At 41.8% G+C, this 19,197-nt stretch overlaps 1 protein-coding gene across 2 annotated transcripts; it reads left to right on the top strand.

Annotated features, from left to right (window-relative positions):
• The first annotated feature begins 664 nt into the window (after nt 1–664).
• Nucleotides 665–10,536, top strand: LOC124680858 (cysteine-tryptophan domain-containing zinc finger protein 3-like). Of its 2 annotated transcripts, XM_047215897.1 has the most exons (13): nt 665–860; nt 1,798–1,870; nt 1,955–2,091; nt 2,185–2,550; nt 2,647–4,031; nt 4,455–4,879; nt 4,979–5,197; nt 5,282–6,231; nt 6,326–6,486; nt 6,962–7,119; nt 7,904–8,064; nt 8,875–9,655; nt 10,277–10,536. In XM_047215897.1, exons 1-12 carry the CDS (start codon nt 702–704, stop codon nt 9,070–9,072), a joined length of 4,392 nt encoding a protein of 1,463 aa, XP_047071853.1. In that variant the 5' UTR covers nt 665–701; the 3' UTR covers nt 9,073–9,655; nt 10,277–10,536. The 2 variants fall into 2 exon arrangements, with proteins under 2 accessions (XP_047071853.1, XP_047071852.1); XM_047215896.1 differs by having other exon boundaries at nt 666–860; nt 4,979–6,231.
• The last annotated feature ends 8,661 nt before the right edge of the window (nt 10,537–19,197 follow it).

Below are 19,197 nucleotides of genomic sequence, written 5' to 3'. Positions count from 1 at the left end.
CGCCGCGCAAAATCTCGATTAGAAATTCGTTGTACTCTAGACAACACAAAAATGATAATTTTTTGAAATTTTCAAAATAATGTACCGTTCGTCGCACCCAGGTCCACACGTCTTTCATTTTTGCTGAGACCAAATGAATCTTGAACTTGTTTTTTGCACACCGGTAGACTTAGTTATTATCCACATTCAAAAAAAGTATTCCATTGTTTAAAAAACTTTCAAATACTACTACCATTTTCGAGTTTCTTAAAAAACGAGGTAGATGCAGCTCGGGAGCCATTTGGCCACTCTCCCAAATTTACACGCATTTTTGACAATGAAAACGGCGGTTGATCCTTGAGGCGTCGGACGACACTGGAATGACGTGGGCCCAGAAGTCCAGAACCAGAAGGACGAGGTACAGTGGTCACGCGGAGCGCGCATGATTGGCGTGTGGGTGACCCCAACACAACACACAACAATCCATGGATAGACACGCCGCCTCCGTTTCTTCCCCAATCACGATCACGCCCTTCCCCGCTAGCTCACCGCACCCAATTCCCAAAAGCGACAGCACCAGCACCGCAGCTCAGGTGACGGTACAGGCAGCACCAACCAACCCCAAGCATCCCTCCCCTCCACGCCAAGCAAGCTCTACGACAGAGAGGGACCCGCTGCGCGCGCCTCCTCGTCGCCGGGGAGAGAGATCCAGCCGCACGTCGATGCTGTCGCTGCGGAGGCGGCAGGAGGAGGGACGCGCCGGGTTCAGAGGAATGGCGGACGACGTCGAGCTGGAGGAGGGGGAGGCCTGCTCCGACGACGACGACGGCGGCGGCGGCGGCCTCGGCTTCGTCGACCCCGACGTCGCGCTGTCCTACATCGTTAGTATCCGCCTCCGCCTCCTCCTCTCTCTCTCTCTCTCTCTCTCTCTCTCTCTCTCTCTCTCTCTCTCTCTCTCTCTCTCTCTCTCTCTCTCTCTCTCGGGCTCGTGGAATGTGGCCGCGGCGGCGGGTTGAACTTTTAATTTGGGGGCAAAAACGACAGATTTGGCGGTTCCTCGTATTTTCGTTTAGTGCCGCGAGAATTTCGAACTAAGAGTGCAGTGCATGAGCCCGTTTGTTGGAACGGCGGAAGAACCTTGCTCAATTTAGGCGATTCGGCCCTGCTGCCAGCTTGGTCGAGTGCTCTGCTGTGGTGTGGCTCCGTCCCGTCTTTACTGCGCTGTGTGAGTTATTACTCCAGTTTTAGTTGAAAAGATCAACTTTTCAGGGAAACCACCGAAATGCTGAGCTGAATTCTTTCCAGTTTCCACCGAAATGCTGAGCTGAATTCTTTCCAGTTTTTCTTGCTAAAATCATCAACTGGTCAAAACAGTCCTCTTTATTACAAAAAATAAAGACAATCAGCTGCGCTCTTTTGATTTCCCGCAAAATAGAAACAAATAAAACTGTGCTTCTTTTGTTACACTGCCCTGCAAATTATAAGGGCGCAATTGTTCTGATTTGTTGCCACAAGCCTATACATAATTTAGACCTTCACTATGTACTTCAAAAGATGTGAAAGGAAAAAAGCCAAGTACGGATTGTGCAGCATTTTCATGTTTTTTTTTTTTTGGACTTGACCAGCATTTTCGTGTGAAATGCAGTTAGAGGCATGCACGATATGCCTTCTGCAGTTAGTTTTAGGATGTAGACTTTTCAGGCAATTACTGCAATTATGAACTTCACCAATCAATTCTGCACGTCGATAACTCTGGCACATGTTTTTTGGCTTTAGAGATGTCCATTCTTTTCTTTACCTGCCCTTTTCCGGTTTCAGGATGAAAAGCTTCAACAAGTTCTAGGACATTTTCAGAAAGACTTTGAAGGAGGAGTTTCTGCAGAGAAACTAGGTAAATAGCTGGGAAGCTGATGTAGGTTTCTTTTTCTTTCGACATATGTCCGGGAGATATTGAGCAGGGCACAATCTATGGCAGGGCCGAAATTTGGTGGATATGGTTCGTTTTTGCCCACATACCAGCGCCCTCCTACCCCTTTGCCTCCAAGCAGAAGAGGCTCACCTATGGTCGCAAACATTGGCACCCCAAGATCACCTTACCAACAACCTGCTGAGGTGCTTATTCTTTTCCGTTGTGCTGTTAGCCAGTATATGCTCTAGTGAAATTGATTTATGTGGTATTTATAGTGTCATTATTTACTAATGCAGATCTTGGGTCAAAACCCTTCAACTGTAGCAGTGGAATCCATTTCCCGGAATAATGGTACCACTGCACCTTCATCTGGTGATTTATCTAAAAAGAAAATATGTTCAAGAACAAATGGTGAGAAAGACTTTGTCGCGCCGTCTAATTCCCTAGGCAGTTCATTTAGTGATACTGATCAGAAGGCAATGAAAGTTCGGATCAGAGTTGGTTCCAGTAATGCTTTGGTCAAAGAAAAGGCATCTATATACTCTGGTCTGGGCCTCGATATTTCGTCATCATCATCCAAGGAGGGAAGTCCAGATGGTTATGCGGTGCTCTCCCCTGAGTTCAGCAATATGCCTTTTGAATCTCCTCGTACCATTCTCCAGGTAAACTACTGTATAATCATTGAAATAGCGCTTATTGAACCGATAACTGCAACAAAGTAAGCAACTTCTTATTTTTCTCTTTGCATGATCAATCAGGTCATGACATGCTTTTCAGTTCCGGGAGGGTTTTTGCTGTCACCTCTGCATGACAACGTTCTGCAGTTAACAAGTAAGGTTGCTCCATTACTAAAGAAATGGGGAAAACATTTGGATGTAGAAAATATACCTAGCAGACATGAAGGACATTCAGAGCCTGCTCTTGATGGTGGACGTTTCAGACGCCAGTTATCAAAGAAAAAGAAGTCAGACAGTAAGAAAAAGAAGTCTATAAACACAAATACTAGAAATGATGTAGATGATACTAACATAATCATGAGCAAGGAGGTTAAAATAGAAGCTGCTGCCTGTAAAGAGATTATACCTGACACACCTGGTATACCTAGTATTTCTGGTGTCTCAGCTACAGAATTAACAAGAGCGAGTCAATGTCCAGAAGAATCAACAAGAAATCCATGTATATCCAGGCCTTATAAAGAAAATGAAGATGTTCAATTGAAAGAACGAATAGGTAGTGATGAGCTGGCAACAGATAAAGCTGAAGCAATGAAAGAAGAGGCATCAAAGCATACAGAAAATGGTAGTTTTGACAAATCATCAGGAAATGGCTATCGAGTGAAGGGGGAAGTAAGATCAAAGGGTGGCGAAGTGAACATGTGTTTTGAAGAGAGGGATATTACTAATCAAAATCATTCTCCATTTTATAGGAAAAAAGAGAGCAAAGTAAAAGCTGACAGAAAATTTGGTGCAGCCACAGTTAATTCTGAAAGTAATGAGGACATGGAGGGTTGCGAGCTGCCATGTGATGATTTGAAGAAGGCCCCTGGTCAGTCAATATTTTCCAGCCACAGACTTGGGGAAGATAATTACCAAACTGAGGTCAAGAGAATGCATAACGAACACAAGGTCAATGCTGCGGCTGCATCTGACTTCTTGGAGGATAATAGTCGTACCCATTCATCTGCAGCAGTTAAAGATAAGAAAAGTGACTACCAATTATCTAATCATTTTGAAAAGAAAACAAAAGCAAAATCTCATAAAGATCTTATTGAAAACCTACCTATCAGATCTCAAGTAGACAAGGAAGGGGATATGTTGGAGAACAGAAGTGCCCAGTGCGAGTTGCGACAAAAAGAGATGATGAATGGAAATAATAAGAAGGAATTTGATATGTCTACCGCTCCAAAGGAAGTGATCCCAGTCAGTATAAAGCATGGAAAAATTCCAGCTTCGGAAGAACAAGAGTTGCATATGCCTTCAACCAGCTCCTTAGCAGTTACGAACACGGTTCCTCTTCCTGCACCTGTTGTGATAGAGGAAAATTGGGTATGCTGTGACATGTGCCAGAAATGGCGTCTCCTGCCATATGGGACGAACCCTTCTATGCTCCCAAAGAAGTGGAAATGCAGCATGCTTAACTGGCTGTAAGTTCAGATTCTTGTATAGGCCCAAGAAATGATGCATGCTTATTTATACCCGTTATTTGTATATACTGCTTCCCTCTATACATATGCATTAGTATCTATACACAAATTTTAGCATCTTACTTGTGATGAGTTGTCTTAATGCTTAGCCTGCATGGTCAGCTCAATCAATTATTCCATTGGGATCAAACATGGATATTTTCTCTGTCCACATTAATGCCATTTCGAGGACTCGCCTCCTTAACTAATAAGACAGGGTGGCGTCTCCCCTTCTGTTCTTGTTAATTTTAATGCCGCTTCTAATTAAATAAATTAATTATGGTTACCTTAGTATAGAAAATCAGGTTATGCTATAACTTTTCGTCAATGGTTCTGCAGGTTCAGTGTTTCCCTTACTAAAAGTATAATTCAAATTGTTTGCAGACCTGGGATGAATAGATGCGACATTCGTGAGGAGGAAACAACAGATGCTCTGAATGCACTGTATGTCACTCAAGTACCTGCCACTGGTGTTTCTTCTTGTGGACCTCACACTATAGCTGCAGGCACAGCAGTGTCCAACAGCTACAATATAAGTGGACAGCTTGAGCAGAGTAGGAAAAGGAAAATTACTCTGAAAGATGGAAATGGTTTAGTTGAAAGCTCTTACCCCACACCATCATCAATTTCTCTCATGAGCAACCATCAAGCCTCTACCAAAAATAATAGAACTAGTGATAGTGTGCATTATTCTTTCGAGAGAGATTATGGGAGCAAACATGAACTAGGGCCAGTGAGCACATCAGCTGACTTTGCTGAAGAAAAGCAGAAGCTTAAGCACAAGAACCGTAATAGCTACTCAGATGAAGGTTTTGTTCTCTTGCATATTTGTACGGCACATTTTTATCATATGCTGTCTTTAGTTATTTGCATATGTTGCTGACATATTACTTCCAATATAAATACAGGAGATCTTATTGAAAAGTCGAAAAAGCACTCAAAATTTCAAACAAAAAGAGGGATTGATCAAGATGACCACAAAACATCCAAGAAGACTAAGAAAATGGATCAGCATAATTCCGACAGAGATTGGAATCATAAATGTGATTTAACTGGTGGGAGCGTTCCTGATGAATCCATGACTTTCCCTGCAAAGGAAAAAACCATAAAGAGTTCACGTGAACAAGGTGACATTTCTTTCCACAAGGAAAAAGTTTCTTCAAGATATGATTTATTGGAAAAAACTAAGAAGATTGATGATGAGGATGCAGCCTTTGTTAAAGAGAAGAAAGAACATCATGAAGATGTGGGAAGATTAGATTTGTCGAGAAGGAAGACGATAACGAAAGAATGCCAGAAGATTCAGAAATATTCAGATCACACAAGCAAAGGAGACAAGAATGAGAACTTGAAGGAAAGGAAGCCAAAGAAAATGAAATCAAACGAACCTACATTCAATGTGGATAGTAGATCTGTAAAAGTGAGGGATGCAGATATAGTGTTTTCTTCTGCTGAGGGGTGTCTAAACAATGAGCTAGTTGCCGACAACAAATATATTACTGGGAAAGATGTTTCAATTGAACAAAATCGAAGGCCGGATACCATCAATTTCCAGACATCTACAGCTGCTACTTCAAGCTCTTCAAAGATCTCGAGCTCTCGGAGAAACAAAAAATCTCGAGAAGCAAAGGGCTCTCCAGTTGGTTCAGTCTCTTCATCACCATTGAGAAATTTGAATATCGAAAAGCTTTCTCATGGTAAAATCACCGGAAAAGATGGATCACTGAATGCTGATTCAAGTACAGTACATAACGCAGGCATCAAAGTTGGTGAGTTATATGATGGTGAGCATGCTAGGAATTTTGGTGATAGTCAGGCTGCAGTTGGAAATAATCAGCCAAAGGTGTCATTTAGAAAAGAGAAATCACAGCCTAGTATTGATAATCAAGAGATGCAGAAACACATTATTGGTGAAGTTGCCCATTCACATCTGAAAGAAGGCAAATCAGAGGTTCACTCCACTCCAGTAAAATCTGATGCTTCAAAGATGAAAGCACAATTTAGGAGATCCAGTGTTGAAATTGCCGATCGACGCGGCATTAGGAAGCAAGCAATTTCCAATAGTTCGGACACCGCTAGCCCAGTTAGGAAGGATAATAGTATGGTTGCATTTGCTCTTAAGGAAGCTCGAGACTTAAAGCATATGGCTAATCATCTGAAGGTTGTTGATGTCCATTTCGTTTCAAATGTTATCTCAGCATGATTTACTCATGATATCCAGTTTTTTATATATTCTGACCACGATCTACCTGCAGAATAAGGGACAAGTACTTGAAAGTACAGGCCTATACTTTGAGGCGGCTTTGAAGTTTCTGCATGTTGCATCTCTTTTGGAAACTCCTAGTGCAGATAGTTCGAGACCAACTGATGCGGCTCAGTCGATGAAGATGTACTCGGAAACTGCAAAACTTTGCGAGTAAGCTACCCTTACACTTGTGTACTTTATATGTATAGATTCTTTCACCAAGTGGTTTCATGTGTGTATTGTGGATTTGTGGTTGCGAGATAAAGCAATCACTTTATAGATTAGAGAGTGCTCCTGTATGCTACAGAACTAAGAAGAAACATAATGTGGCACTGATTAAAGTCGTTCTATTTCACAAACTTGCGTACTGAGCAGGATAACCATGCAGTTTCTGACTGCATAATGACTATTGCCAACGTGTGTATGTTTATCTTTTCTATAGAGACCACTGCACAGCCGTTCAGCCCATTTCCTTCCAGTAGTACATCTCCATTTCCATCTCCTCATCCACCTCACACGCTTTGTCTTGTCCAACTTCATCTACTTTGTCATGGTCACCTTTAAACTGTATTATATGCTTCATTGCAAAAAAAAATAAGTGTACTGTTGTACGCTAATAAAATTTTGTTTTTATTTGACTGCCCAGCTTTTGTGCTCATGCATATGAACGCTGCAAGGAAATGGCTGCTGCTGCTTTAGCATTTAAATGTGTCGAAGTGGCTTATCTTAAGGCAGCATATTACAAACACCCTAGTGCAAACAAGGATAGACAGGAATTGCAGGCAGTTGTACAGAGAGCCCCAGGTAATTATATTCCGAACTATAGAATTTAATTCTTAGAAACACTGTTTGGCTAGCTTGTAAAAGTATATTTTGAAATGATCAATCCTTACGGGAACCTACTGGATTTTCTTGAAGGCTTGGATCTATTGTCATTTGTGCAGCATTGTGCTGATTGCGTCAATGAAATTTGAAATGTTGCCAATTCATCTTTATGTCTCTTAAGGCAGAATTGTTACTGAAGTTCAGACAAAATTTGCTTATTGTGGTTATATAGGTGGTAAAGTCAGTCAAATTACACAGGAGTGCAGCTGTGCATCTATGATAGCATACCCCAGTAGTAGATTTATAGGTCAGGAGAATGCTAGATCTTGACATGTGGATTATATTGGATTTGACATTACTTTTCTCATTTAGCTAATTCATTCAACATTCATTTATTTTGACAAATCTTTTTTCCTGATATGGCTCTTTGGTTACTGTATCAAAAGTTATGAGGTAAGCGTTTAATCTGGCTATGTGAAACCTGATTAGAAAAACAATAACACAGTGGTTTTTTACTCTGCAATCTACATCGGCCACCATTACCACGGCCGCCGTTATATTTGTTGTAGTTGTTGCGGCGAGTTCCCACGCATCTAATTCGGATAGTGGAAGCACTCATTTTGTTTTTATTCTGTTGCATTCTTGATCTTCTGTCTTGCATTTTATGGTACATGTTTACGGGGCGGTCGGGTGTGTAAATTATTTTGTAGCAGTCAATGGAACCTTGTGCATATATTAGCTATTAATTATGAGTGTTATATAGGTGAATCACCATCGTCATCTGCTTCGGATATTGAAAATCTGAATAGCCATGGAGTGTCAAAAGCCACATCAACCAAGGGCAGAAATTCACCTCAGCTGGCAGGCAATCTTTTGCCACTAGCTGTCCGTAACCAAGCACACTTGTTAAGGCTACTTGCCTATGTAAGTACCTTGCTTCTAGTCTGCATGTCTCATTGGATTGTCACTTTCTTAGATTTTTTAAAATATATATAGGTTTCAGTTCACGTCGTGTCCATAGTATATATGGGTGTTCTATATAAAATGGTGGCTTATTAGTTTCTTAGACCCACAATTTGTGTCTGCCCAATCACTGCAATTCCTTCTGCTTTATAATATTGCAGCTTATGTCCAACATCCAGATCCTTTTTTTGCGGGGACCAACATCCGGGTTTGATTGCAGTATAATGCTTTTTCTTTGGGTTTGTATATCGTATTATTATCACCTAATACTCATCAGATGGAAATGCATTAGGAGCTCAAGGCTGTAGCATTTATCAGTATGGTAGCTAGGATATGGTAAGTTATTTGGACAAGGTTTGGTCGGTCAGTTTCTCTATAATCCCAAGCCCTCATTTAAGTTCACTTACCAATCGCCAAGAGTAACATGGCAATAATATTTTTTTTTGAATGGGAAAACCGGTCTAGAAGTGCTACCAAAACGTTTGGAATGGTGGGAAAATGATGTACAGCTGACTCCGGTTTTCTATCTTTTTTTCAAACATTGGCAGTAACCGGCTAATTTCTGTTGGTTACTTGCTCATTCAGAGTTCAAACTTTGCTAATCCAATATGCTTCCAGTTTGAATATGAAACTGTCCCTAGCAAGTGGATACATGCTTGAAGGGTTAATTGTATTATGGTAAAAAAAACTAAGTTAGCATGCCACTTCATTGCATTCGCATTCAGTAATAATACTTGGAATCTAACGTTTGTTTGGTTGTATGGTTCTTAGACAAATGATGTCAATTGTGCATTCGATGCAACTCGGAAATCACAGATTGCAATTGCTTCTTCTGCTGCCAATCAGGAAGGTGGGAAAGGTGTGGATGATGGTCTTGGTTCAGTAAGAACAGTCTTGGACTTAAACTTTAACAATGTCGATGAACTACTAAGACTTGTTCGGCTGTCTATGGAATCAATCAGCAGCTGATCGGTTCATAATTTGATTAATTTCACAAAAAGCCAGTTGGAAAGCTACTGCTGTGTACGCGTTGTAGTTTTGCTGTCCAGATGGATTTGTGCAAAACAGGCGGCCCATGAGTTTTGTAGAGATTTGCTTTCAAGAGTTTGTACTATTCGGACGCATTCAGTACACCCATACAGTTTGGAGCATACTCGTTGGGTTGTTGATACTCAGTGTGGTAAAATGAGGTGTTGTGTGTGCTACCTGTGAGGGGTCCGACTCTGCTGTAGATTGCACCTGTAGACAAAGGTGTAGTGCCGTTGAGAACAGATCAAGCTTTCATATTCCTGGATTTCTGTAAATTATGTGAATCTCTGACCAACTTGGAAGCAGTATTCTACTGCCTCTTGAGGTAGTGTGAGATCTGAGTGAATGCACCCATCTTCAGATTTTATTAAAAATAGGTAATGCTCTGTTTGAGTTTTCTGCTGTGGCGACTAATCAGTTTTCCTTCTCTTCTTTCTCTTTACCTGAATTTTTGAATAATCTTGAACAGGGGAGACCAGCGTGCTAGAAGTTAGCTGTGCTGACCAAGATCAGTTTCAAGCAGGTATTTGTTACTAATACTTCTGACATCATTATCTACTTTTTATTCTTCTAAGGAAATCAGGCACTTCATTTCTAACTCAACATCCTAAATACCCTGCACGCCTGCTTGAACTTTTTGTCTAATCTTAAAGTTAACCATCTTTGATGTTGCATCCTTCCTAAATTCACATAACTTAGTGCATCAGGTCTTGTTATCTTGGACCAGAATTAGGCAGGATTACATTCACGTGCATAGCACGTACTGATTAACCACTACTTTCGACGCAGAGGCCGGGGTTCTCATCCTCCATTTCGAAAAAAAACTAATCACTGCTAACATTGCACACATAACACAGCACGGAATCCGTGAGCATCAAGCCATTAACTGATTTCTGTCGAATAGTGGTGTGAGCACTAATCATATTCCAACAAGTCCCACTTTTCAGAATTCTGATCTAACTAGGGCCCGTTGCGACCATCAGTTTTCTAGGAACAAAAATAGTCCACGGAATGTGATCCAATCCCACACTGGATTTGTTAATGGTGTTAACAGTCTTGAAGTCGCGCTGAATGAACACAATAAAATGATCTTTTTGTGCTTTCACTAGAAGCTCTGCTGATTCTCAGTTCTTTTTTTATTCAGGTTTCAGAGATGGAATGGTGTCGAACTGCGGACCATGACTTTCTTTGAACCTGCAGAGATGTTGTGTATCCTAGATTAAAACCCGTTTGTTTGTTACAGAACCAGATAATTATCACTTGCGCATTGTACAGACACCTGAAGCCGAAGAACATAACCGCATTTCCTACCTACACAATCTGCAACGTTCGAATCTTCTGCTAACTGTTGTTCATGATATGTGAAATTTAAGCTGAAAAGAAATGGGTCTGTTAGTTTGTTCAGTACAGTAAAATTAAGGCCAGCTTTGCTCTGTTGTGTTTGGGTTGAACTCGCAGTCGTTAGGGATGAAAATGGAGCGGATACGAACGGAATTGAGTGGTGCCACATTTGTTTTCGCATATTTTAGGGAAGCAAAAAACGAATACAGAAAACCCGAAAACAAAAACAGAAGCAGATATTGTCAAAAACAGATACGAACCAAACACGGTGCGAAAATGCAGATATTGGTTGGAACCAGGAGAACCCTTGAATCATGCAAAAAAAAAAAAAATCTTAAGAATTTCAACAAGCCAAAAAAGTTTCCCTAATTCAAGTCGTGGTCCTCGATTTACAATGGAATATGGGTCTCAGAATGCATGAAGGGATTACATGATCGCGGATGCATGTAAAATGCATACATAAACTTTGCATTGTATTACTTATATTTCAATTATATTTGCATCATATAAGGGTTATATCATTGTTTTATATTGATTTTGGGAATATCAAGTTTTCTATTTTTCTGGAATTAATCCCGCACTGTCAGAAAGCCCCTTTTTTCTATATTTTGATATTTCAGTGACTCAAACGACGTCCAAATCACCTGAGATTTTACGAGGATCAGTTTTTTGAAGGAAGAAGGAGTACGAGCCAAGGAAGCGCAAAAGAGAAAGTCCGAGGATCAAATGGGGAGCCCTCGAGCCTCTGATGTCGTTCGTTTTCATCTCCGTGCCTCCGTCTTGACATAAAAACGTCTATAAAAATACTCCCCCAATGCCTTTCGGAAGGGAGCGCCGCCGAAACACAGAAACACGAAAACAGAGACCTGGAGCTGCAGATTGGAGGGGGGTAACTCCGGCGGGGCGCTGCCGGCGTGGTCTCCACCTCCTCCAACGACTCCACCATCGTCACCATGATGAAGAGGGAGTAGTCCACCCTTATACTATGGCTTTGTGGAAGTAACTTATATATATCTCTTCTCTTTGAGCTTCACTAATTAGCACAGTACGATCCAGCTGCTGAATATGATTACGGTCATCTATGTAATACCTTTGTAGTGGATCTTTTTATGAGTTAATATATGTTTGAGATTACAATAGATTTGTTCAATTATGAAAGTAGATGCATATTATGTACCCCGTTCTTGTTTACTTGTGTATGAGGGCGTGTGAGGTGGAACGTATGCATTAGATATGGAGTAACGGGGTGGCTAGTGCGGTAAAAGTGACATAAATTCCGCGATCCACTCGGGTGTTTACCTTACTTTGTTACCTCACTAGGGATAAAGATAATACATGCTACCGGAATGTGGGGTGACCTTGCCACTTCTCCATGACTAGATCTAGCATGTTCTTATTTTAACTTCATGTCATAGAACTTAACGCTATACTCTGATTTATCTTAATTACTAGGGTGTTATGATTTAGTTCGCATCTTGGGGGAGTATAAGAAAGATTAATAAATAAAAGGTCTCTATGTTAGGAAGTGATGCTCATATAACTAGTAACTTGTCATGAAACCTTTATATTGCAATCATATATGTCAATTCTAGAGTTTTATTATCTACCACTTTATAAAAGAGAGAGTGCATTTGTGAAACTATGAACCCCAGTCCATTTTTACTCATAAGAAACACCTTTCCAACACTTTATACACACTTTTTATTTTCAGCCATTTAAAAATCCGAAAATACAAAAACACTTTTATTTCTTGCACTCACAATATAAAACCCAAAAATATCATCCATTATAGTTTTCACCATCCTTGCATATTTATTTACCATCATTTGCATATCAAATTGTTTTTGGCAATGTACAAGTAGAGAGATCTATCCCACTAGTTCCACACACCACACTGTTTTCTAGCATCATTGCATTACCATCCATATCATTGCATATTTATTTCTTATTTGCATTTATTATCTTTTACATCTTTGCTCACACCTTGTGCTTGACAATCACTTGGTGAGGTTGAGGGCACAAAACATTTTGTTTTGTTTTGCAGGTCTCATAAGAGAAAGATAAGAAGATAAACCCTTAACACACAGTTCCCCGAGAGTTCGATATTACCCTTGAGTCACCCTCGTGGAGAAAACACCTCTTTCACATCTGCAAACTCTGCACTTGGAGCTCAACCTAAGCGTATACACTCTTCGCCCATCAAGATTGTTTTCTGGCGCCGTTGCCGGGGAACTAGTTGAAGGTTATTTCACAAGAAAGTAAACTTCATCACCAACTTGTGTAAACACCTAAGCTTGGGGAGGTTGGACCTACGTGAGCATCATCTTATCCATCTTTACCTTCAATACATTTTATTTTGTTTTGTTATTGTCTTGCATATCATATTTATATTTTGATTTGCTATTTTATTTTCAGTTTTGCATTTTGTGTTGCATTTGTTATTTTGGTTTGCATTGTTTAGTATCATTTTACTTTTAGTTTTCGTATGAAAACATAAAATCCATAAAAACTAAGTGTTGCTTTTAATATGTGTTTTAAACTATGGAGGAAACTTCTGGAATCCCTATCTCTAATGGTTATGTCAAATCTATGGGTTCCTACTATGAATATCGATCAACCAAAGAAGGAAATAGAATGCTTGAATTGCTTGAATATCTCGATGATATGGCTACTGAGTTTTGTGAATTACATGATATAACTTGTTGCACTAGAAAATAATATAAACTCTCTCACTATCAATGTAAACATAATAGTGATCCTATAATTATCTGTTATCATGAAAATAAATTTTCATGCCTTGATATAGAACAAGTTGAGAAATATATTGCTTATGTTGCAGCGCATGAGATAAATTTTCTTATTGATACTCATTTTGAAACTATTCATGAAGCTCGTGTGATGTAAGTGTTGGAGATATGCCCAAGAGGCAATAATAAACGTGTTTATTGTTATATCTTAGTGTTCATGATAAATGTTTACATCCCATGCTATAATTGTATTAACCGGAAACATTAATTCTTGTGTGTTTTGTAAACATAAAGGAGTCCCTAGTAAGCCGCTTGTTAAACTAGCTTGTTGATTAATAGATGATCATGGTTTCCTGATCATGATTATGGGATGCTATTAATAACAAGGTCATATCATTAGGTGAATGATGTGATGGACATACACCCATAGTAAGCGTAGCATATGATCAAGTCATTTAGTTCTTTATGCTTCAAGCTTTAATATTCATAGTAACGTAATCCTTCGACCATGAGATCTTGTTAATCACCTACACCGGATGGATGCTTTGATGACACCAAACACTACTGCGTAAATGGATTGTTATAAAGGTGGCATTAAGTGTTCGTAAAGTATAGGGTTGACGCACTTGTATCAATAGTGGGATTTGTCCATCCTAATGACAGATAGATATACTCTGGACCCTCTCGGTGAAATGATATCTAATTAGCTTGCAAGCATGTGACTGGTTCACAAGGGATATCATATCACGGTACGAGTAAAGAGTACTTATCAGTAACGAGGTTGAACTAGGTATGGAGATACCGACGATCAAACTTCGGATAAGTAAAATATCGCGAGATAAAGGGAATTGTTATTTTATGTGAATGGTTCTTTCGATCACGAAGTCATCGTTGAATATGTGGGAGCTATTATGGATCTCCAGGTCCCGCTAATAGTTATTGATCGGAGAGGACTCTCGATCATGTCCGCATAGTTCTCGAACCGTAGGGTGACACACTTAAGGTTTGATGTCGTTTTAAGTAGATTTTGTTTAGGGTAAAACAGTGGGGTTAACCCACTGCAATTATTATTATTATTAATAAATAAAGTACAAGCGTATAAATTACAAAGAGAGTGAGAAACTCTCAGGAAAGAAAAGAACTAATCTAAACTATGGTTTGAAGCCATTCTTTAAAAGAGCTAGCATGCTTTTTCTTCATTCTGTGCACCAACATTTTCAACTCTTGGGTGTAAATTGCTTTCCATGTCCTGAAAGTGGCATTTTGATTCTCAAAGAGCTTATTATTTCTGACAATCCAAATTCCCCAGGCCGCTAGAATTAACACATCCATTGCGAATGGTAATTTTAGTAATGTTCTCATTTCCTCAAAGGCTTCCATAATGGATAATCTTCTATCTCTCTGTGGGCATATAAAATTCCAACATTGCTCAGCTAAAGGACACCTCCAGAATAAATGAACTAGTGTTTCTTCCACGTGACACTCCATTGCAACACAATTATAGTTTTGAAGCTGGAAGTTCTTCCTTCTTAGTAAGTTCCTTGTATTTAATCTATCATGTAAGAGCAGCCAGAAGAAAAATTTATGTTTTGCTTGACATGAAGTCTTCCAAATTCTGGTGAAGATTTTGGGGGTGGGAGTATATCCAATCATAGCTCTATATGCTCTTTGTGATGAAAATTCACTATTTCCCCAAATATAAGACCACTGATCTCCATTGCCTTCTTGTACTTTTATGAGAGTATTTTGGCAAATCACTTCTAAGTTCTGAAATTCTTCATAAGCCTGTTGTGAGAGTGGTAGATGAAACAGGTCTTCCAGGTATTCAGTATGAATTACCTTCTCTACATTCCAGTCTGTATGTTTGGCAAAGGTAAATAAATGAGGAAATCTTTGATGTAAGCAGTTTTGTTCCCATAGATCTGTCCAGAAGTTCAAAGTCCTTCCATTGCCAACAGAGCATTTAGCCAAACCCTTGTAAATATCAAGAAGCTTGAGATGTGATTTCCACCAGAAAGATCCTTCCAAACTATTTGTGGGTAATTCTCCATTATTGTAATATGTATCTCTGATTAAACGTACCCAGGGTATGTCAAGATTATTAAAGAATTTATGCAGATTTTTTAGCATGAGTGCCTTATTCTGCACCTCCAAGTTGAGAACTCCTAGTCCTCCTTGCTCTTTAGGTTTGCAGATTTTCTTCCAGGCTACAAGAGTAGAACCTTTAGCTTGCATCTCTGTATGCTTTTTCCTCCATAAGCAATGTCTCATATATTTCACCACTTGTTCTTTTATTGAAACTGGGACATCAAAGCAGCACATGAAGAAGATTGGCATGGAAGACAGTACTGATTTAACTAGTTGAAGCTTTCCTCCATAATTTAGGAAATCTGCAATCCCACCAAGCCTTGCTTGAGTTCTCTGTATAATTGGCATAAAATGTTCCATGCTAGGTTTCACAATACACAGGGGGAGACCAAGGTAAGTAAAAGGAAGAGAACCTTTTCTGCAATTAATTGTTGCAGCAAAATGATTGAGCCTTTCTTCACTTAAGTTTATAGGTATCATGCTTTATTTGTTGTAATTCACTCTCAGTCCAGTTGATTCAGCAAAAGTTTGAAGCAGTGCTTTTAGACATATTAAATTCCTTGCATCTGCTTTCATAATAACCAAAGTGTCATCTGCATATTGAATTATGGGGAAGTCTGGGAAGGCTCTGCAAGGTATTGGCCTTTCAATCAAATTTTGTGACATGGCCTTGTTCAGAATAGATTAGAGTAGATCTGCTGCTAACACAAACAGTAAGGGTGAAAGAGGATCCCCTTGTCTTACACCTCTCTTACAATAGAATTTTTTCCCAGGAGTGCCATTAAGAAGGATTGCTGAGGTACCAGAACCTAGTATCATTTTAATCCATTTAATCCATCTTTCTCCAAAACCTCTTGCTTTGAGAATTTCTAGAATTGTGCTATGTTCAATCTTATCAAAAGCTTTTTCAAAGTCAAGCTTAAGGATAACAATCTCCTCCTTGGATTTATGACATTGAAACAGATATTCAAAAGCCCATCCCAAGCAGTCCTGTATAGATCTTTGTTTCAGAAATCCATATTGATTATTATGAACAAGTTGAAGGATTATTTTCTGTAGTCTGTTAGCCAGCAGTTTGGTGATGATCTTGAGAACAGTGTTGAGCAAGGAAATTGGTCTGAAGTCACTTGGATGCAAAGGATTATCAATCTTTGGGATGAGGGTAATAAAGGAGGTATTAATACTTTCCATGTTTAAGTCTCCATCATAGAATTTTTTTATCAAGTCTTTGACATCCTCTCCAATAATTTGCCAGCAATTTTTGAAGAATTCATTATTGAAACCATCAGGTCCTGGCGACTTGTCATTTGGAAGATCCTTTATGACATCCTCAATTTCTTTATCAGAAAAAGGTTCCTCTAGCTGTGCACTAGTTGTAGAATCCATTCCTTCTCCAAAAAAATCTTGCAAATTAAATTGCATGTTTGGCTTGTCAGTTTGCCCCATTCTTTCTTTAAAGGATTTCCACAAGATTTCAGCTTTACCATCATGATCTGTAATTTCTGATAAGCTTTCATTCATCAACATAGAAATGAAATTGTGTCTATAATTGATTGTTGCTTTGTTGTGAAAGAATCTTGTATTTGCATCTCCAAGCTTCACCCATTTAATTTTACCTCTTTGTTTCCAGTAAGTTTTTTGATTTTGTAAGAGACTGATAACATGACTTTTTAGAATGTCCCTGAGATTCCATTCCTCAAGAGAAAGGGTTCTGAGCTCTTCAAGAGTATCCAAGAAATCAATGACTGAATTTACTTTATCAATTAGTTTTCGGAGGCATTGTCGTGGTATCGTCACGGCATATGCCATAGGGTGGCTAATCGAAGTGGTTCCTAGTGGTCTCACGGCGGTATCCGGATGCGGGTATGGGCACGAGCGACACGGCGACGTACCCAGGTTCGAGGCCCTCCGATGGAGGTAACACCTCTACTCCTGCTATGAATGTATATGATGATATCACAGTACAATGGTGCTCCTTGAGCTGTATCCGGCTGCTCGGGGAGGCTAAGGTAGACGAAGGTCTCTCTCCCTGAGTAGCGCTAAGACTAGAGTGAAGTAAGAATGATCGATCGTCCCCCGCACGAGGGGGGTAGCCCAGCTTATATAGGCGCTGGTATTTTACATAGAAGTCCCTATAGTCTAGTGGCCGGCTTGGCCGGCTCCGGCTTCCGCTCCTTCCCGAGGCGTTGACGTCATGGAGCCGTTGAGGCCTCATGGCCTGTCCCATCCGCCTGCCGGAGTCAGCGGTATGGCGAGGAGGTGTCTCTGGTGCCATCATGCCCTGTAGCCGGTACGGACCGACGTACGCCATGATGGCCTGTCCACCGCGTGGCACTATTGCTCCACAGTGTCCCGCGCTTTACGGGAGATGAGGTCAGCGTGGACCTTTGAACCCGGACCACCTACCCAGTTCCTTCTCATGCAAGACTCGCCAGCCTCGAGTCGGTCTAGAGTATAAACCCCAGTCGGATATGGCTTGTAGAAGCCGGCCCAGCCACAGCGTTGAAGGCCGTAGCCAGGCCGACTAGGACTTAGAGCCAGCCGGCTTCCGGCCAGCCGGCCACGGCTCCAGCCGGCTGCTCCTCAGCCGGCCTTTGCCGCCAGCCGGCCAACCCAAGCCGGCTGCTCCACGTCCATTGCCCTACCCGGGGTCTTCCCCCCGACATTAGCCCCCGAAGCTGGCAAGGTCCTGCGTTAAGAGGGACCTAGGCAGGTTTTCCTGGCTTTAGATATCTCTCGAATGTGTTTCAGCGGCGCTCGAAGGGGCCGACTGAGAATTTTCATTCAGCCGGCTGCGCCCTTATCCGGCTTGCTTTGTCCAGCTGCCTCTAGCCGGACGCTATTTTTGCACCTGCAACTTTTGCTTTTTTACAAGTGCTGATGATGTCTCCGCCTTGCTGAGAGAGTTTGGGGCCGGATGGAATTTAATGTCCGGCTCCGGCTTGGGCGCGCCGGAATCTCCGCCGCCTCGGGCCCTGCGCCCGACTTGACCGGTCTGACGGCTGGCTCCTGCGGCCGTTTCGTCTGGTCACATCAATGTCTCCTCCGGATCCGGTGCGGTAGTTGGGGACGTGGTGTGGCCGTTTTCGGTAACCGCTGTGGTCGTGGGCGGAGTTACGGTGCAATAAATCCGGGGACGTGGCCCACGTTCGCCACTTGGAGGCCAACCGCCCGTGCCAGGAGGCTATAAATGCCGCGGGGGAGGCATCGAGGCGGCCACTTGCCCCTTTCTTCCTCCTCGCGCTCCTGCTCCGCTCCTTCTCCTCGTTCGAGCCCTTCACTGCTCCGGCGCGGTTCCTCCACCGTTTCCCTGGCGAACTCCGGCGGGCAGCTGCCCCGACGTTCTCCCGCCGGGCCGCCGCTACCACTCCGCCAATCCGGCGCCACGGGGCCGCGCGTGTCGACGGTACGCTCGTCTCCACCGCACTCTCCCCCGGTGAGGAGCGGTTCTTCCTCGCCGTTTCGTCTTTCTTGGTGTTCCTCCTCTTCTTCCTCGTCGATGGCCCAGCCAAGCGGTTCTTGGAGGGGTTCGTACATGCGCGAGGATGACATCGCGCGTCTTGTGTGCCTCCGCCGGATTCCCGCGGAGGTGATCACGAGGGTGGCCGGCGAGGAGATCGAGCCCAGGACGGAACCCGGCGAACGTGTGGTCTTCGGAGTACACTTCGATCGAGGATTGGGCCTGCCGGCTTCGCATTTCTTTCGCCGGTTTCTCGACTTCTTCGGCTTGCAGCCTCACCACCTGCCGGCCAACGCCTGCATCCTCCTCAGCTGCTACGTGGCCTTCATGGAAGGCTACGCCGGCTTGTGGCCGGATGTAGAGTTTTGGAGCCGGCTCTTCTACATCAAGGCGCAGACGACCGAAGGCCATCTGAGGACCTGTGGCGCC

Source organism: Lolium rigidum, unplaced genomic scaffold, assembly GCF_022539505.1.
Source record: "Lolium rigidum isolate FL_2022 unplaced genomic scaffold, APGP_CSIRO_Lrig_0.1 contig_30022_1, whole genome shotgun sequence".
In the NCBI taxonomy this organism is placed as follows: Eukaryota; Viridiplantae; Streptophyta; class Magnoliopsida; order Poales; family Poaceae; genus Lolium; species Lolium rigidum.
The sequence above is the reverse complement of the archived record's forward strand: the minus strand, read 5'-3'. Positions and strand labels throughout refer to the sequence as shown.

What these genes read in the sequence shown, in the direction of transcription:
- LOC124680858 (XM_047215896.1), top strand. Translation starts at nt 702, where the DNA reads ATGCTGTCGCTGCGGAGGCGGCAGGAGGAGGGACGCGCCGGGTTCAGA. An exon ending in CTTACCAACAACCTGCTGAG is followed by an intron (nt 2,092 to 2,184) that starts GTGCTTATTCTT and finishes TTACTAATGCAG; the next exon opens with ATCTTGGGTCAAAACCCTTC. An exon ending in TAATAGCTACTCAGATGAAG is followed by an intron (nt 4,880 to 4,978) that starts GTTTTGTTCTCT and finishes ATATAAATACAG; the next exon opens with GAGATCTTATTGAAAAGTCG.